The sequence below is a fragment of the Chiloscyllium punctatum genome, chromosome 22, assembly GCF_047496795.1.
Source record: "Chiloscyllium punctatum isolate Juve2018m chromosome 22, sChiPun1.3, whole genome shotgun sequence".
Taxonomy (NCBI): domain Eukaryota; kingdom Metazoa; phylum Chordata; class Chondrichthyes; order Orectolobiformes; family Hemiscylliidae; genus Chiloscyllium; species Chiloscyllium punctatum.
This window is the reverse complement of record NC_092760.1, coordinates 40,609,988-40,629,600: the sequence shown is the minus strand read 5'-3', so window position 1 is coordinate 40,629,600 and position 19,613 is coordinate 40,609,988. Positions and strand designations below refer to the sequence as shown.

Genomic DNA, 19,613 nt, shown 5'->3' with positions numbered 1-19,613 from the left:
GGCTGCTGTTTGGTTGGGTCATTATAGCTATGGGGCCCAAAACTACTTGTATCAGCTGTTGTGTTTTTAGTGATGTGGTGTTGGCTTTAGTTAATTGCTCCTTGTGATTCAATGGAGTTGAAAACTGAGCCCTGAGAAGATCATTTGCTATGCAGCTCCAAGTTCTGCAATAATTTATTTTTCCTGCAGCTGGAATCCATTGTACTAAGTTATTAGACAAAATGAAGCAGCTGACCTCACTGATAACGGGCACATGTAGGTCATGCTGGAACAGGGTTGGCAGGCAGGCAACAACAATTGATCTCTGCCCTGGGATAGGGAGGGAGACAGTTTAAGTCTTCAGGGAAACAACAAAAGAAGACATACTTCTGTGGAAATGAAGTTATTTTTAAGCAGCTAGTTAGTCAGCTAAATGTGATTTAAATATTTGAGGAAATAATTTCTGATCCATGCATAGATATATGTGGACATCAGATGAAGGCAAGAGTTTATATAGTTCATGGTTAAATAACTTAAAGATCATTCCCCAGATTTAAATATGAAGCGTGACCACAATGTGATAAGAATGTAGGAAGTGTCCATGGGAGTACTCCACAGCCAGGTGAGGAGGGGGAGAAAAACATTTTTATTTTAAAATGTATCACTTTTTAATTAGAAAATGGAAAAACAAGTATCTTTGCAACTTCAAATTTGAGTACTGAAACACTCAACATGATTTTCAAACTCTGGCTATTGAAATGATGTCCTAAGACTGATTGTGATCTTTCTTATAGCTGGTTACTTGTTCAGGAGCATTTAAGGAAGGCTCCCTGAGAATAATTCGGAATGGAATTGGGATCCATGAGCATGCTAGCATTGATCTTCCTGGTATTAAAGGTATGTACTCAGATTATGAACTATCAAGTCATCAACCACCACTTGTTTTAACTGAGACTGTTCAAGCTTTATGAACAGCTTGGTGACACATGGCTTGGAGGTGTTTTGATAATTTTGAATTTGTTTTTTCCTTTTTCTCAGAAGGTGCAGAGTCAGTTTAGATTGTGGCTTCACATGGTCTGACATACCTTGATTACTTAAGATTTATATTGTGAATGATTGGCTTGGATACTTTCCATCACTTTCTGAAGTACATTTCAGGCCAATATTTTCACTCAACTATTGTACCTGCTCATTTTGCAGATTGTGGGGCTCACAGTTGAGGGTGCAGTACTTTGCTCTGTCAGGCATAGTACCACAACATCTGATGCACTTTTTCCTTTGAAACAGTTTGCAGGGAAGTTCTTTAACTGATTAAATAGAGAAGATCTCATTCTCCACTTAGCTTTCAGTGATCATTTAGGAGTTTTGAAACCAAATTTTTAAAGATTTTGCAATGTGCATTGCCAGAGTTAAGTAATGTTCAATGATACAATTCCTGTTACCAATTGTAAAATCATGCTGAGGTTCACGCATGAAGATGGATGTTTAAGGTACCAAAGCTTATTTGCATATATCATCAGGTAATAATTTATTTGAGTGAAAATTAGTAAAAATGGATTTGTGTCCTCCTATTTTCCAGATTGCAGAAAGTTTTGGCAATTGTACTTTCTTGATTTTAGACGAGTCAGAGGAAGTGTTGTTTTTTGGAAGTGCTGTTTGTCATATTAGATGTTGAGTTGAAGCTTGGTCTTCTTGTTTTGGTTGTTCAGTAAGCATGAAAGATCTCATGGTATTATTTCAGGATGGTATTGGCACCATCTTGTCTTAGTTTAATTACAGAATGGAAAAACAAGTACCTTTGCAACTTCAAATTTGAGTACTGAAACACTCAACATGATTTTCAAACTCTGGTCATTGAAATGATGTCCTAAGACTGATTATGATCTTTCTTATAGCTGGTTACTTGTTACATAAACAGACTAGGCTGTGTGCAAACTTAATGTTCTATTTATTGTTTGGGAGGCATTTTTGACATGCATTCTACAGTGCAAGGTTTTCTTCATTTCCTGGTTGTTCTGTCCTTAGGTCTGTGGCCATTGCGTTCTGATTCTACTCGTGACACTGATGATATGTTGGTTCTCTCATTTGTTGGACAGACTCGGTAAGGAGCTGTTTTCTCACTGTTGTGCTTTATTTTGCTCAGTGACTTTTGCTTTCAAATTTTTAACACTATCAAATAATGTAAAACGTGACAGTGGTTAGTCACAGAAGTGACGTTTGTCTTTTGGGAATTTGAGAGTGGAAGGTTTGATCCAGTGTTACATACTGTAAGTGAGATGAATCGTTACTTTGAGTCTGTCTCATTAGTGGTAATTTATTGAATGTAATTGACACTCGCCAGTGCTGCACAAATTTCCAAAGAAGCTTAAATGGTTGAATAACAACTTAATGTCAGTCAAGCTCCAATTTATTTCTCAATGTTTTTTTACATTTTGTACAAAAGCAAAACAGTAATCAAACATACATTTTGAAAATTCCTCGTACTCCATGACACTCTTAAAGAGTGGACAAAATTATTTTTCAAATTTGATGTTTCAAAGGTTAAAAATTGGTTGTAATTCTACTAAGATATGAAAGAAAAAAAATACTTATTGGCCTGTTGAGTTTCTTTTTCCTCAGATAGTTGGTCTCTGTATTGAGTGACCAGTGCAAGGTTTTATAAGATGATTATTGTTTTAGGCTGTTTGTTTTATTCAAGGGAAGAAGGTGTCATGTGAAATAGGAGATTTAATTTGATTTCTGTCCAACAACAAATCTTAGATGGCTTGATGCAGTTCTGTCAGTGTGGCGACAGTAGCATGGCACTGTCCAAAAGCAATTCACAACGCACACCTGGAAGAGCAGCAGAACTAACTGGACAGACTTTCAGCCTCTATGTATTCTTTGGGAGAGAGAAAAAGAGATTTCCTCCGAAGGACAAAAGACTTCAGCTTGAGTAGTCAACTGACAGGAGCTTGCTGACTTTAAACTACCAGGCAGAGTGCAGAAGCAAGGACAGTTTCTGGTTGAAGCAGTTGAACCTATTTTTCTCAAGACTCAAGTAGATTTATCAAAAGGCCAAGGTAGAGAAATTATCCATGTTCTTGCCAGATGAAGCCAAAAACGAAATGCCTTTGAATGGTTGCTTACAAACCAATGCAATGGTGAGATGTAAGCAAGTTGAAAGCAGTGTGTGAATTTGGACTGTGCCCTTTTAACCAATGTAATTCTGTGAAGAGCATTTTTGAAATGGTGTATTCAACACTAGATTGCTAATTGTTTTTTGATAGTAATAAAGCTTATCTTTTTTGGCATTTACAATCTTAATTGCCTTCTGCTCAATGTTGAGTTAGCATTGCTTTTAGTCTGCTTTGTTAAAAGCCTTAGCACTTCAAAAATTGAAAGTAATTCCTTCAAATCTGTGATTAAGAATTCAAATGTCATTTTAGAAGTTATCAATCCTTATGGGAATTGCATCAATTGTCATAAGTTAATATATTTTATAATTGCCCTTTTTAGTTATCCCTTTTGTCCACATTCTTTTGCACTTAGTACACACTTCGTGTGGTGATAAAGCACTTTAGCTGGTTCTCGGTTGCTGAAAGCACACGGCTCCTCGTTTGCCTTCCACTTTTCTAACTATTTAAAGTCATAGAGATGTACAGCATAGAAACAGACCCTTTGGTCCAACTCATCCATGCTGACCAGATATCCAGAGGTAATCTAGTCCCATTTGCCAGGACTTGGCCCAGAGCCCTCTAAACCTTGACTATTTATATACCTACCCAATGCCTTTCAAATGTTGTACTTGTAGTGGCTTCCATCTCTTCCTCTGGCAGTTCATTCCACATATACAGTACCCTCTTGTGGAAAAAGTTGCCCCTTAGGTCCCTTTTATATCTTTCCCCTCTCTCCCTGAACCTATGCTCTCTAGTTCTGCACTCCCTCACCCCAGGGAAAACACCTTACCTATTTACCCTATCCATGCCCCTCATGATTTTATACACCTCTATAAGGTCACCCCTTGGCCAAAATGCCCCAGGGAAAACAGCCCCAGCGTATTCAACCCTGTAGCTCAAACCCTCCAACCCTGGCAACATCCTTGTAAATCATTTCTGAACCCTTTCAGTTTCACAACATCCATCCTATTGGAGGGAGACCAGAATTGCGCACACTATTCCAAAAGTGACCTAATCAATGTCCTGTACAACTGCAACATGACCTCCCAAATCCTATATCCAATGCTCTGATCAATAATGTAAAGCGTATCAAATGCCTCTTTCACTATTCTATGTACCTAAGATTCCACTTTTAAGGAACTATGAATCTGCACTTCAAAGTTTCTTTGTTCAACAGCACTTCCCAGGACCTTACCATTGAGTGTATAGGTCCTGCCCTGATTTGCCTTACCATAATGCAGTTCCTCACATTTATCTCAATTAAACTCCATCTGCCATTCCTTGGACCATTGGCCATCTGATCAAGATCCTGTTGTACTCTGAGGTAACTCTGTCTGCTACCCCTCCAATTTTGGTGTCATGTGCAAATTTACTAACTATACCTCCTATATTCACATCCAAATCATTTGTATAAATGACAAAAAAACAGTGGACCCAGCACTGATCCTTGTGGCACACTGCTGGTCACAGGCCTCCAGTCTGAAAAGCAATGCTCCACCACCACCACCACCGTCTTTTGTTTACTTTTGAGCTAGTTCTGTACCCAGCTGGCTAGCCCTCCCTGTATTCCTTGCTAGCCATTCTCCCATGAGGAACCTTGTCGAACACCTACTGTGCAAATAATTTCTTGGAACAGCATAAATGGGATTACAACTGTCTGCTAAAGTAACTGGAAGTTTGTAGCTACTGGGTGGCTGAGTTAGACCATATTTTAGTAAAAATAAGATGTCCTGTATTTGAGTTGAATTTGTGTGATCAGTGGGTCCATGCTCTCTTTCATTGTTTTGGGATGACAGTGGATGATTATGCATTTCGCAAACCCAAACATCTTTTCTGATTTGGTGTACTTGAATGGAGAGTTCCCACTGAAAATGATCTCCAGGCCTGTCCTGGAATCTGAGTAGTAGTAAGCCAACTGAATAAAGAAAAACTCCTAAACAAATTTGGCTGAAGCTGATTCAGCATAAGTTTTCACTAACTGCTGTGTATTGTTATTGTAGTGTGCTGATGCTCAATGGGGAGGAGGTAGAAGAGACTGAAATGCCAGGCTTCGTTGATGACCAACAAACCTTCTATTGTGGAAATGTGGCTCATCAGCAGCTCATTCAGGTGAGAGATATGTTTGATGTGACTTTCTCTCAAGTAGGGGAACATATTATATCTTTGGCTCCTGTACATCTGTGTCCCCATTTTCTAACTTGCAGTGAACACTGTCAGACATCTAAAGGAAGAAGTGTTGTCATTCAGCATTTGAAATCCTGTTATTCATATAACAGATTGTGTTAACAAGTAAATAAATATAATTAAACATTAAATCTGTCATACATTAGAATTTCTTTCTATCTTATTCTAATTTGTTTTCCTAATCCTAATTTGGATGAGGCCTTCTAAGAATAACTTCTTTTAAAAAAAAAAGAGCATATCGAAAACTTGAGAGATCTCTGCTGCCCCATGAGCAGGACAAATTTAAACCAGCCAATAATTGCCCAATAAGCCTATTCCCTGCTATGAACAAAATGAGGGGGCACGTTCAACAATGCTAACAAATGTACCTTTGCCACCAATTATATACTCACTGCACAGCTTGATTTTTGCCAACTTGCTCAACTATAGTCCTCATCAACCTTAATACAAATACGAGCATAGTCTTATATTAGAGAAGTACGAGTCAAGGTAGTATTTGACCAATGTGTACCAAGAGGGTGCACTAGTAAAGCTAAAGGCATTGGTGATCAGGCAAAAGAAAAACAGAAATTGCTAGAAAGACTCAGCAGGTCTTGCAGCATCTGGAGAGGAATCAGATCATATTTCAGGTTCAGTGACCCTTCCTCCGATCAGGTGAAATCTGATTGGAATCACACCGACACCAAATAAAACGGTTGTGATTCGTTGAAGCCAATCATTACAAGAATTTGCCGATTGCTACCTAAGCCCAGTTACCCTCAGACACTTAATTGCTAATTCCTGCAATTAAGGAAAAGTAGTGTACTGTTTGATAATTGTGTAATTTTTGACTCCATTTGAAATTACTGCTGAAGAAGCAGTACTTGAATGCAGCAAGACTTAGACAAGTTGGCTTCCTTTTCATCAAATTAGCTTATAAGGTACTTAATTTTTGTTTTGCGTAATTGATAGCCCTGCTTAATAAAGTTGTCCAGTTGGCCTGAATATAATATTATTTTGGCTGTCTTTAAAATGTGAAATTTTGCCAGTTTGATTGCATCTAGTGTTGTCAGTCTGTTGTTGGCTGTGTGATTTTACAAAGTTTGATACTACAAAGTGTCATTACTAAGACCTAAATCAACATTAATACATCTCTTCTTTAACTCTTCTATGAGAAAACAGTAAATTATAAATGCCCAAAATTCCATCTATAGGTTTGCCATTAATGCTGAAACACCATTGGGAAGTGAAATGCTTAGAAACCCATATATGCACGCATACACATATTAGTTTGTGGGGTGAATTTGTACATGCAGAATTGCTTTTTGCTTTGCTGAAAAACTGCATGAATCCATGTAAGATTCTGTAAATCTGTTTTTTAGATTAGAATCAGTCTGACCATTGTGGTATAGACAGTCTGACAGGGAATTAACACCTTCAATACCTTATCTGGGTCGATGTGACACCAATTAGATTACTTAGTGTGGAAACAGGCCCTTCGGCCCACCAAGTCCACACCAACCCGCCGAAGCGCAACCCACCCAAACTCATTCCCCTATATTTACCCTTTCACCTAAAACTACGGGCAATTTAGCATGGCCTGTTCACCTAACCTGCACATTTTTGGACTGTGGGAGGAAACCCACACTGGGAGAATGTGCAAACTCCACACAGACAGTCGTCTGAGGTGGGAATTGAACCCGGGTCTCTTGTGCTGTGAGGCATCAGTGTTAACCACTGTGCAGCCCACTGTTAAAATGCACTTGAGAATGTAACGTTTTTATAAAAAAAGTTTTGTGATCTACATATGAAAGAACTGAAACAAACCTGGTCATTCTAAAAGATGAGAGATTTAACAAATAATCTGGGTCTTTTTCAATATATAATTTCAGTTACATCACATTGTAAACTTTTGCTCTAAATTCTGTCTTAAAATCTCTTATTCTCCACAATCACCTGATGAAGGAGTAGCGCTCCAAAAGCTAGTGGTTCCAAATAAACCTGTTGGACTATAACCTGGGTGTTGTGATTTTTGACTTAGAAATGTAAAACTCTTATGAATGCAAATATTATTCCAATCCAGTGCTTTGTGACAAAACTTTGCCCTTTGGGTCTTCTCTTCATCTTCCAAAATCTTTTGTATTATGAATGGTAGTTTTATTGTATCTGAGGTGGAGTTATTGACTTGTATCCCATATGTATGGTCCACATGTTATTTTCAAAACTGAGTTCTAACATTTTAAGTGAAGTTTAGTGCCTTTCACGTGCTAATAATTGTTAAAACTATGCAGATAACATCTGGTTCGGTGCGACTGGTCAGCCAAGAACCTAAATCACTGGTTAGTGAGTGGAAGGAGCCAAACGGAAAGAATATCAGTGTTGCATCCTGTAATAACAGCCAAGTTGTAGTAGCAGTGGGCCGGGTATTGTACTACCTGGAGATTCACCCGAAAGAGCTCAGACAAATCAGGTAATCAACCTGTTGTAATGGTGCCTATCGACTTTCTTCTCTTTTGCACACCAGCTATTTTGTAATGCATCAGTTTAAATTTGCCAGTTAATTGAGGTTGTAAGTTTGCTCGCTGAGCTGGAAGGTTTGTTTTCAGATGTTTCATCACCATGCTAGGTAACATCAGTGAGCCTTCGGTGAAGTGCTGGTGTTGTGTCCTACTTTCTGTTTGTGTCTTGGTCTCTTAAGGTGGGTGATATTATTTCTGGCTCTTTTTCTTGGAGGTTGATAAATGGGGTCCAAATCGATGTGTTTATTGATGGAGTTCCATGAGGCTTCTAGGAATTTCTGTGCGTGTCTCTGTTTAGCCTGTCCTAGGATGGATGTGTTGTCCCAGTCAAAGTGGCCCTCCTTCGTCTGTATGTAAGGATAATCATGGTAGTGGGTCATGTCATTTGATGGCTAGTTGGTTTCGTGTATCCTGGTGGCTGGTTTTCTGCTTGCCCGATGTCGTGTTTGTTATAGTCCTTGCATGGTATTTTGTAAATAACCTTTGTTTTGTTGGTTGTTTGTATAGGATCCTTTAGGTACATCAGTTGCTATGTTGGTAGGTTTGTGAGCTACCATGATGCCAAGGTATTGAAGCAGTCTGGTAGTCATTTCAGAGATATCTTTGTACGGTAATGTGGCTAGAGGTTCTTGGTACATTGTCTGCTTGTTTGGGTTTGTTCTTTAGGAATCGACAGATTTATCTTTATTGCGTACCTGTTCTTCTTGAATACACTGCTCATAGTTCCTGGGTGCTATAATGTGTTGTTGCCAATTTAAATAATGTCCTGATGCTGCTCCATTTGTGGGTGTTGGGATGATTGCTCCTGTAGATGAGTATCTGTGTTGCTTCCCTGTAAACATTGATTTGAAGTTCTCCATTAGCTGTTTGCTCCACTGTGATAAAGGGGAGTCTGTTGTTCTCTTTTGTGAATTTTATGCCAGTAAGGATATTTTTCATGATATAGGCTTCCTCTAATTTGTTCCATTTTGTGATGACAAAGGTGTCATCCACATAGCGGACCCAAAATTTATGTTGGTTAGTGGGGAGGGCTGTTGGTTTGAGTCTCTGCATTGCTGCTTCTGCTAAGAATCCTGATATTGGTGTTCCATTTGATTGTAGATGCTGGCATTGAAGGTGAAGTGGATGGTGAGGCACAGATCTACTAGATTGAGGATATTATCCTTGCTGATGAAATTGGTGCTGTCTGCTGTTTTGTGTCATTGGTTCCTCTAATAGTGTGGTCAGAGTTTCTTTGGCCGGGCTGTTGGTAATTGATGTGAATAGGGCTGTTAGGTCAAAGGAGACCATTGTTTCGTCCTCTTCTATATTGGTGTCCAGGAATTCTTGGTGAAGTGAATGGAGTGTCATGAATCTTTTGCGAGTTATTTCAGTTTTCGGTGGAGCTCCTTAGCTAGTCTGTGTGTCGGTGTTCCTGGTAACATAACCACGGGTCAGGGGAGGAGGAGGAGGAGGGGGGGGGATGGTGGAAGGGGGTCTAGTTTGTGGAAGTGGGGTGTGTTGTCTCCATACAGTTTCATTTTTTGGAGATCTGTTTTGTTAATTTGTCCTGATTTATGAAGTTTCTTCAATGAGGTTGTGGCACAGTTTTCTAGCTGTGGAGTTGGGTCTATTGCCACCTGTTGGTAAGTATTGGTATCTGCGAGCGGGAATTTCTAGAGGCCTGGCATTCAAACTCAGTCCATCAATAAACGCATCAATTTGGATTTACAAACCTCTGCGGAAAAGAACCAGAAATGATATCACCCACCTTAATAGACAAAGCCACACAAATAGAAAGCAGGACAGAACACCAGCGCTTCAATGGAGGCTCACTGATGTTACCTAGCCTGGTGATGAAATGTCTGAAACCTTCCAGCTCAGCGAGCAAACTTACAACCTGAACCTCAACCTGAGCTACAAATCTTCTCAAAAGTTGCCACTTAGTGGCAGATTATCGTATAGGATAGTTTTGTGCTATATCCCATACCCATTAAAGAATTTACTGACGTTACAGAGCCCTTTTCATAGTCTGAGGCCGTTATAAAGCGTTTAACAGACAAGGCTTGGAGTGTCTCTTCAGCATGTGATTTTTCTGGCCAGGGACGTAAACTTGGTGTTAAATTGGAATTGTGCAAACTTGTTTCTTTTATAAATCACTGACAATAAGTAAAGACTTTCATTCTTTAAGTCTAATCTTAATTTAGATCAACATTTCAAGTTATAAGCCCAATTGTTATAAGCACATCGTGTAGCCCAATTTCACACTGCTTCAGTTCCCCAAACTCAGTAACCCTCTTCACTTTCAATCCATAACATGTTACTGAATGGGTTGTATTAACTTGAAGCATCCAACTTTAAGGAAGAAAGTAGAACTTCATTACGTGCTTTAATGGTATAACTGTGAAGGGAAAGTATGAACAGAATGGCACTCCTTGCTCTTCTGTGGTTAATGGAGCTCATTTGGGTGAGATGGGTGGTCTGCTTTGTTTTGGAATTTGCAGTTTCATGTGTTCTGGTGATCCTCGTTAGTGTCAAGGTAAATCTGTGTGGAAGAACAAAGGGGCTCTTAAAATGAGAGCTCAATTTGTCAAAAAACCTAAACCAATACAATTTATCTCCATTTTAAAAAATATATAATTTTTCTGACTTATCTTAAGTTTAGAGCACTCTTTGAGAGACGACAGTAGAAATTGACTAACTGCCATTTTGAAATCCCACCTAGCTTTATAGAGATGGAGCATGAGGTTGCTTGCCTAGACATCACTCCATTGGCTGAGGGTACTAGTATGTCACCCCTATGCTCTGTTGGGCTTTGGACAGATATTTCAGCTCGGATCCTCAAGCTACCATCATTTGAAACCCTGCATAAAGAAATGCTTGGTGGAGGTAAGAGAGCGGCAGTATAGTTTGCAGTACAGCTGGATTGTTGAGCTTTTAATAGTCTATGGTCTTAAAGACTTAATTATTTGTTATTCATTCTAAGTCAAAATTCATTGAAATGAATTGTTGCATTTTGATACCTCGTGAAGAAATCAAGGGGAAGTGGCAATATTTGAAACTTTGCTGTCTTTTAAATTAAGACTACCTTACTATTTGGCAAGGTCAATCTTTATGAAACCAGTGCTTTAGTTGAGTGGAAATGTTTATTTTAATCATACATGCTGATTCACGTGCCTAGTTGTGAGAAGGTTTGGGAAGAGAGACATCAACAAAACTTCTAACTCCCATGGGTGGGAAGAATGCCATAAGAGATTTATAACTACTCAGAAAATTAAGTGCCCATTATTGAGTTTTGCTGAGTGGATAGTGATAATAGTCTCATGCTTAATAGAAATTGTTTCTTGAGGGAACTCTATGTAGTCTATTTCTAAAATATGATTGTAGCTATAACGTCTTGGATAATCTTGTATATTATCTTTGAATGCATTTTTATTCTTTGATTTCTGCCTATGAGAAAGGTCAAAATAAAACTTTGTATTATTGATTTGGCTTTTGTACATGCAGAAATATCCTGTCTTTCCATTCAAGAATACAAGTAATGTCTCTATTGTTCATCGGCCTTTCATTTCATTTGTTCATTGCTGTTATAGTATTGAAAATAAGTGAAGTAGTAAACAAAGTCCTGACTTTGGGGAGTAGAGTAGAGTGGTGTGCGAGAACTGTATGTTGAACTTCATTTTTGGTTTAATGTTAAAATGTATGTTTTTCTGCTTGGTCTACTTATAAATGGTTGTCATCTACTGTTGGTTGTCTTTTAAAATGTCACACCCTCCTTCTCAATTTTCTGTCATGATCATTTTTGCAGAGATAATTCCACGTTCCATTTTAATGACAACATTTGAAGGCAGCCATTACTTGCTGTGCGCTCTCGGTGATGGTGCTCTCTTTTATTTTGGACTTGAAATCGAAACAGGTATAGTAATAATAGGTTTTGTTATATCTTGGGATCCTAATCTTGTTTTGCCAAGGTGTGATAGTATTGTTCAGAGTGAAGTGTCTACTTGAGTTGAAGCATTCTTTAGCAAACTTGACCTGAGTTGGGTGAAGGCCATCAGACATTGAAACAGAAATTAGGCCATTCAGCCCATAAAGTCTGTTCTGTCATTCAGTAATGGCCGATAAGTTCCTCAGCCCTGTTCTCCATTGCTTTTGCCTCCAAATCCTTGATCCCCTTTACAATCAAAACCTATCTATCTCCGTCTTAAATATGGTCTGCTGTGACTGCATATACACGAGTTTGGCAATAGGCTAGCTAAGGGAGAATAATGATAAAATGGTTTATTTTCAGACTGGAAAAAAGCTGCTTGCCAAGAGGCATCAGTGGAGGAATCATTACTACTTTTGGTAAACTTATATTACCTGGATTTGGGTATATAGGACTTAACTTCAAAGTTGGCAAGTTATTTTTAAGTATCTAAACAGTGAGGAGGATCAGAGTAAAACATTTATTGAACTTGCCAAACAGCTTAGAGCCTTTGAAATGGAGTGAGAGAATGCAATCCTTGATCCTATGGGCCTGCCTAAGTAACAGATTTGAGGAGGGTAGAAATAAAGATTTCAGGATTTGGGGGAAGTGGTGGGAGAAGCAGAAGTGCAAGACTGATTGGATTACTACCCCAGTGTTCAAGGTATCCCTGGGTACAATGGGCAAAATGGGCTGTGCAACTCTGAGGAATGAAAATTGAAAAACAACCCAAGATTAAGTTGTACTTGCCTCATTGATGCATGCATGCTCAACTTTCATTTCACCAGCTATCATGTACCCATTTCAAAATGCATTGAAAATTTTGGTGTTGGGCTCCTCAGAGAAAAAAAGTGTCAAAGTTCGCCTCGAGTGTACTTGTGTCTGTAATTAGAGTTGCAATTGTTTTATCCATTGTTTAACATCTGTGTTACTGTTTAATACATCAAACAAATGGTAAGTTATCAATATAATTCAAAATCAACCTTTTTATTTGTTTCTTTTATATTGGCTCTATTTCATGAGCAACATTGCAAAGTGTCCTCACTTTGCTTTTGACAACAGCTGTGTGGATTAGGTAGGTCTCAGATATTTGTAGTTTTGAAGTTGTTTTTGAATTTTATTTGCCCATCCACCCTAGAGCTGATGACTGACTCCCACCTAAATTTTATCACTGATGCACCAACTTTTGTTACCCATCCTGAATGGTATCTGATGACTCTGAGACTTGTCACTTGTTCATTAACTTGCCTCTCACAGCAAGTCTTTGTGTCTTCAAATGTTTAATTTCACCTTTCAGGGAACATCATGGTCACAACCTGCTGCTTGTCCTGGTTCTCTGCCTAGGCACTTACCTAGTATTTATGGTCATTATTTGCGGCATTTTCAAATCACCTCAGTTTTTGTAATGCAGCAGTCACAATATTATTTATCCCATTTTCCTGGTAGCAGCCAAATTAAACAATGTAGGTGAGTTTCTGTTCATGTGCACATTTAAAATCCTATTTTGCTAACATATTGAGATGCAATTATCTTTATTCCTCTTGCACCTTCTCCTCTCTTGTGCCTTTCTCCTCCTTGACAGCTGCCAAACAAAATACAGGAACCATGTTGCAATCAGTGAGAGCTGTTTCTCTTTGCACAAATGCTGCCAGATATGCAAAATTTCTTCAGCGATTTCTGTTTTTATAATGGAAGAAGTTTCTAAGTGGTCTGTTCCCTGCAGTGATCATCATCTTCATTTGAGTATGTGTCACATAAACTAGTCAAAATACCACAGACCCAATGCTTGGACCCATAACTAAATGTTGGAACTTCTGATGCACATTTGGAAAGTCTCTGGTTTTACTTCTGATCTCTGACTTGGCTGAACTGAGCTCCATAGCAAAATAGGTATGCTAAATTAAGTTACTCAGAATGGACAACTGAGGAAAAAAGTCTGGTTTTTGATGAAAAAACAAATTGCTGTGTAAGCTCGGCAGGCCTGGCAGCATCTAAGGAGAGAAATGGTTTTGGATCCAGTGACCCTTCCTCAGAGTGATTTCTGATCACACTGTTCGGATCTCTGCTAAAAAGCACAGATGTGATCAGATTTGATAGCAACCATTCCACGACCGAGTAGTCTGCTAGCTGTTCTGACACAGGGTAAACCCTACTGCTTAATTTAAAACCAGCAACACAGAACAGATTTATTCCGTGCAGTAATCTGTAAAAATTAGAATGGCCAAGGTGTATTCAAAGTAAAAATTAACAACTTTATTTCTTAAAGTACAATCGAGAATAATTAACAACTGTTTACCATTCCTTACTCTAACGTATCTGTTACCTTCCCTTCTATTATAGTAGTCTGATAAAACTCCCAATTCAGGTTTACAAAGCCACACTTATCTCAAAGCCAGGCAGCTTTCGTTCTTCTATTCTGATCTTCCTGTGTCACCTTTTCATCATCTTAGGAATTTCTTTCTCACGGGTTACTGGTCGAAAAGGTACCTTTTAAGAGAGCCATTTTTCAGGAAGTCTGTTTACATGCTGGGCTTGACAGATCCCCTCTCAACGGTTCAATTTTCCTCAGTCTTACCCCCCAAAGCATTGGATTATGTCATTGGCTTTTGAGATGTCAATATACTCAATTCAAACTGATTTTGGAGTTTGATATTTTTGAGTATAATTTAAACTGATTGGCTGAATTCAAATTTGTTTTTGTCTCCGAGCAACAAGCTAATCGAGTTGTCCAACCAAGTGTTACATTGTTGCCTTATTGAGAACACTTGGTAGTGTCCGGTAGTTCTGCTGCTTTTAACTCTCAAAGTACACCCGCATCTTCATAACATAGCACTTAAGAATGATTATTTGAATAATGCCAAAGAGCATCATAAGCCTCAGCAACTTTACTCAATCATAAACTGAATTCAGCAGAGGAAGAAAATTGGAAGAGGGAGAACTAAGAGTACAATTTATTTTAATTATATATCTATAACTGATGGCAATAACCTAATTGTTTTCCCTTGTATTTTTAAATTAGGTTTGCTGAGTGACCGTAAGAAAGTTACACTGGGGACTCAGCCAACAGTCTTACGAACCTTCAGATCTTTGTCTACCACGAATGTTTTTGCTTGTTCAGACCGCCCAACTGTCATTTATAGCAGCAATCACAAGCTTGTGTTCTCAAATGTTAACCTCAAGGAAGTGAACTACATGTGTCCTCTTAACTCTGAGGGATACCCTGACAGGTTGGTGGTGACTTTACAGTCTCCAGAGGTTAGAGACACTAAAAAGATTGATTCCTTTCCTTGCATCACTTTACAAATTATGATCTTTTTCATTTTCATTCAAACACTAACTGCTGTCGGTTTTTGTTTTGTTGCTCTATCTAACAGCTTGGCCTTGGCCAACAACAGCACTTTAACCATAGGAACTATTGATGAAATTCAGAAACTACACATCCGAACAGTTCCCCTTAATGAATCTCCAAAGTAAGTGTTCCTCATTTACAATTTTTGTCATTGGAGTCATATATGAAAGCGTTCCAAGATGTTGCCTGTGTCTTGTATCAAATATTATGTGTATGCAATTGTGCAGTTTGCGCTGCAGGGCATAACTGAAAAATCCTGTTTTAGCACTAAGCTAACTTACAAACCAGTTGTGTCTCTTAGTGGAGTGGATCCACTAAGACCATGCTGAGTACTCAACTGCATGAATAGATTCTCTGTCTTAATTGATGTTAAATTAAGTCTTGAAAATCCCTCAATTTAATTTGGGGTGAGTGGATAAAACACATTCTCCCAACTCATACAATTTTTATACCATGGAGTCAGTTTGAGAGCTTGATTCTTTAATGCTTGGATTTCCAGCATTTATACCTTTTTTTAAATTAAACTTTGGGTTATGTGTCAGGAGTTCAATCGTAACTGTGGCGCATCTTTGTGCACATAACTTTGGTTTCCCTTTTCTTTGACATCTGTGCACATTAGTGGAATATTATGCAAAAATTTCAAATTGTTTGTGATTTATCCTTTGTTTTAGCTATTTGTTTTTGATACTCAAAATATTGGTGCAAATTGTCAAGTGATGTACAAATTGGATGGTTGCAGATTGTTTCAGTTAAAGCATTTTGGTTGGCAAATGGCAGTTACATCACCTGGTTTCCTCTGGTCATAGTTACTAATGGCACTCAAACCAATTTAGGCTGTTGCACAAAAGGGCCAACTATTCATTTTGTTGAGGGCCTTTGGCATATATACTTGGAGATCTCTGATCTTTGCTTCAGTTATGTTGTAACTCCCAACTCGGCTCAACAGGATCCCAAACTACATTTTTTGGTCCAAAGTCCGAATGTTACAGGGAATTCTACCAGTCTCTGTTGTTCAGAAGATTTGTCTGAAGTATCTAATCCAGGTGCTGTTTGTAACACCTTTTATAAATTGTACTGGTGTGGCTGGAGTAAAAAGTCAGAAGCCACTAATCAAGCCATGGTATGATTAATACCTATGGCTATGTTGGTTTCCAACTGAATGTGAGTATGTCATTCTATTACTCATAATCAAACCGTTCACAAGAAATGGCTCCTATTTGTGTTATCGGCTACTATCCACTCTCAACATTGTTATAAATTGTTTAGTTAGTTGTAGTCTTAAGTGTTATAAATCTGTATGTCACTCAGTTTGTTTTTTATATATCCTTTTTAACAGTAATTATGTATCTGTATTGTTTCAATGAACAAGTCAGTTACAAAGTGTATTTGAAAGTGACCATTGTTTTATCTACACAATTCATGGGAAGACCTTTGCTTTGAATGATCTACATAAAGATGTTGACCTAGATTTGAAGAGATAAAAAGGCTTTCATAAAGTAGTAAAGTGTAGAAGCATTGAGGTTGATATTTTCTCTTTTGGAGAAATAAACTGCATAGTGCTGTGTACAGCTGTATTTAGAATGGAAATCTCAACCAATGCCTACAGGTAAGGTTAATTCCTTCACCTGACCTCAGTTTTGACAAAGTTTTTCGAAGAATATAGTAGCTAAAATGTTTTCTCTAATCATTATATACATGCAAACACTATATACAGAGGAACCTCGATTATCTGAATGAGATGGGTGGGTACTATTTATTTCGGATAATTGATTATTTGGTCAATTGATTCAATGCCCCTCCCCTGGTGCTTGGAGTTTTCTGTTAAGTCTGGTCCCCATTCAGGAGACGAGGCAGCAGCACACTGCGTGTGAGCCCCCGATTTTTTTTTTTTCCCCCTCCCCTGTCTGCCCTCCAACCCCGTCCTCCCGTCCATCCCACCAACCCTGCACCTGCTCCCTGTTCAAACCGGCCAGTCCCCCAGCCCCCGTGAGTCCCCATCTGCCCCCACCCCCCCTCTGGCAGCCAAACTGGACACCAACCGTAAGACTGCTGCTGTCTTTGTGGGGTGAGTCTCCAAATAACGCATGCAGCGTGCACACAACTTTTTACTGCAACTTTTTGACCAGTTTTCCCCTTGCCCTGTACAGGACAACATTGGAGTGACTATCTGAGGAAGGGGGTATTTAGGATACACCCCTGTGTAGAACTCCAGGGAAAGTGTGAGGAGCAAGAGTGGGAGGGTGGGTGATCAGTCATTTGGAGATGGTACCAGGGCTCCCATCTATGTCCAGGACTGCTCTTGGCAGCAGTTCAGTAAGCCAGATTCATTTTTACTCATTGTAAACAAAAGACGCGATAAATGTTAAACACAGAAGGCATTCAAACCATGTGCAATGGCTGAATAAACTAGCCACCGATTTTTAATGCCAATTCAGTGGCTATGCAATCTTTCCTCACATCTTTGTACAATTATGTGCTTTTTATGTTATGTAGGGATCACAAATTTGTATGCAACACCAGCTGTGGTGTAGCCAGTTTCTTGTTTAATTCCAGGATTGCATGCTTTTTTTAAAAAATGTGTCATTCAATGAACCAAGTTTCTTCTTTTCTTTATCTATTTGTCTTGCCAGTTGTAGGGAACTTCGATCATGCATTCTAATGTCTCTCATTTGCTCCCTTTTTCTCTCAATATTTTCCTGTTATATATTTCCTTGCGTTGTTTGCCGTCCCCAAGTCCACTACTTGCACTACTCTTAAGTTGAATTCTCTTTTGCTATTTTTCCAGCAAGAACACCAAACCATTGATATTATCATGCAGTTGACAGCCATCCTCTTCACCATCAGTGATAAGACCAAGTTTTGTATTGTCAATATATTCCCCAATCCTGCTTCCTATTTTTAAGTATCAATCAGTAATGTATGCCTCAAACAACAAAAGAAGACTCTCATCTCTGTGTGATACTGTTGAAAACTGTTGTTTTTGCAAAAACATTGTTCTACCAGGGTCCTTTGTCTCCTGTCACCTGAGCCAATTTTGAAGCCAACTTGCCACATGGCTCTGTAACCCATGGGTTTTACTTTTTTTTGAACAATCTGTCGTATAGGATTTTTAAAAACAAGATCTGAAACAAAAACAGAAATTTCTGTGAAGTTTAGGTCTGGCAGCATCTGCGTTCTTTTCACATTTTGAGTCCAGTTCTGATGAAGAGGCACCGGATTTGAAATGTAAATTCAGTCATGCAGGACCTTGTGAAATGTCCTAGAAAGATGAAAATAGAAAACATCACTGTTCTACTCTGATCAATGCTCATTACTGTCTCAAAAAATTCATTTAAGTTAGTAATATGTGATCGCCCTTTGGTAAAACCATACTTCCATTAATCCACGTCTTTCCAATTAGCAGTTAACTTTGATTCTTGTAATTTTCTGACTACTGAGGTCAAACTGACTAAGGTATAGTTAGTTCGATGATTCCTTGCATCCTTCTGAGTAGTGGTACAACAGTCATAAACCTTTAGTCCTCTGGTACCTTGCCTTTATTAATAAAGCACCCTTTATTTCTTCCTGGATTTGTTTTAACAGCCTCATTCCTGAAAGTTCATTCCCCAAGTAAATTCATTGTCATTGTGCTTGTTTTATCCAATATTCCACATTCGTCTTGAACTGGAATGTTTAAATTCTCCTTTGTAAAGTCAGAGATAAGATATTCATTCAGAACACTGGCTACATCATCTGTATCTACACGTCATCCTCATGTTCTTAATGTTTTGGTATTTGGCATTTGCCTTCATCTTTGCAGCTAATTTTTTTTTCTGTTTGCTTGCCCAATTTCTTTGCCTTTACCTCACTGTACTTGAACAGTACTTGGAGTATTGCATTTAGGCGCAGTCTGTGACAGTTGATTTCAACATCTCCGGCTAGGGAGATAAAATTCACCCAGAATCTGATTTTGTTTTTGCTATTTAGTGGCTTCTGTGAAAAAGTGGGACAGGTTTGATTTGTGCTGTTAAGCAACAGTTAAACTGATCTGTCGAAGTGATTGAGAAGAGAATTCTCTCTGGAGTTGAGTGCTGTGAAGGGTACTTAGATTAGATTAGATTAGATTAGATTAGATTAGATTACTTACAGTGTGGAAACAGGCCCTTCGGCCCAACAAGTCCACACCGCCCCGCCGAAGCGCAACCCACCCATACCCCTACATCTACCCCTTACCTAACACTACGGGCAATTTAGCATAGCCAATTCACCTGACCTGCACATCTTTGGAGTGTGGGAGGAAACCGGAGCACCCGGAGGAAACCCACGCAGACACGGGGAGAATGTGCAAACTCCACACAGTCAGTCGCCTGAGGCGGGAATTGAACCCGGGTCTCTGGCACTGTGAGGCAGCAGTGCTAACCACTGTGCCACCGTGCTACTGATGGAACAGATGCAATTTTGCATTTTACCATGTGATTTAAAATTTATAATCATTATATTATATGTAAATAGTTTGATTT

The 19,613-nt window shown here is 38.8% G+C and overlaps 1 protein-coding gene across 3 annotated transcripts in view; it reads left to right on the top strand.

Annotated features, from left to right (window-relative positions):
- ddb1 (damage-specific DNA binding protein 1) overlaps positions 1-19,613 on the top strand; it is an 86,643-nt gene that overhangs the window by 33,925 nt on the left and 33,105 nt on the right. For all 3 annotated transcript variants that reach the window (XM_072592096.1, XM_072592093.1, XM_072592094.1), the window contains exons 10-17: positions 774-876; positions 2,005-2,080; positions 5,138-5,246; positions 7,592-7,770; positions 10,524-10,687; positions 11,607-11,714; positions 14,785-14,992; positions 15,140-15,235. In XM_072592096.1, coding sequence (XP_072448197.1) covers positions 774-876; positions 2,005-2,080; positions 5,138-5,246; positions 7,592-7,770; positions 10,524-10,687; positions 11,607-11,714; positions 14,785-14,992; positions 15,140-15,235 — 1,043 coding nt within the window. The remainder of the gene's footprint in view (positions 1-773; positions 877-2,004; positions 2,081-5,137; positions 5,247-7,591; positions 7,771-10,523; positions 10,688-11,606; positions 11,715-14,784; positions 14,993-15,139; positions 15,236-19,613) is intronic.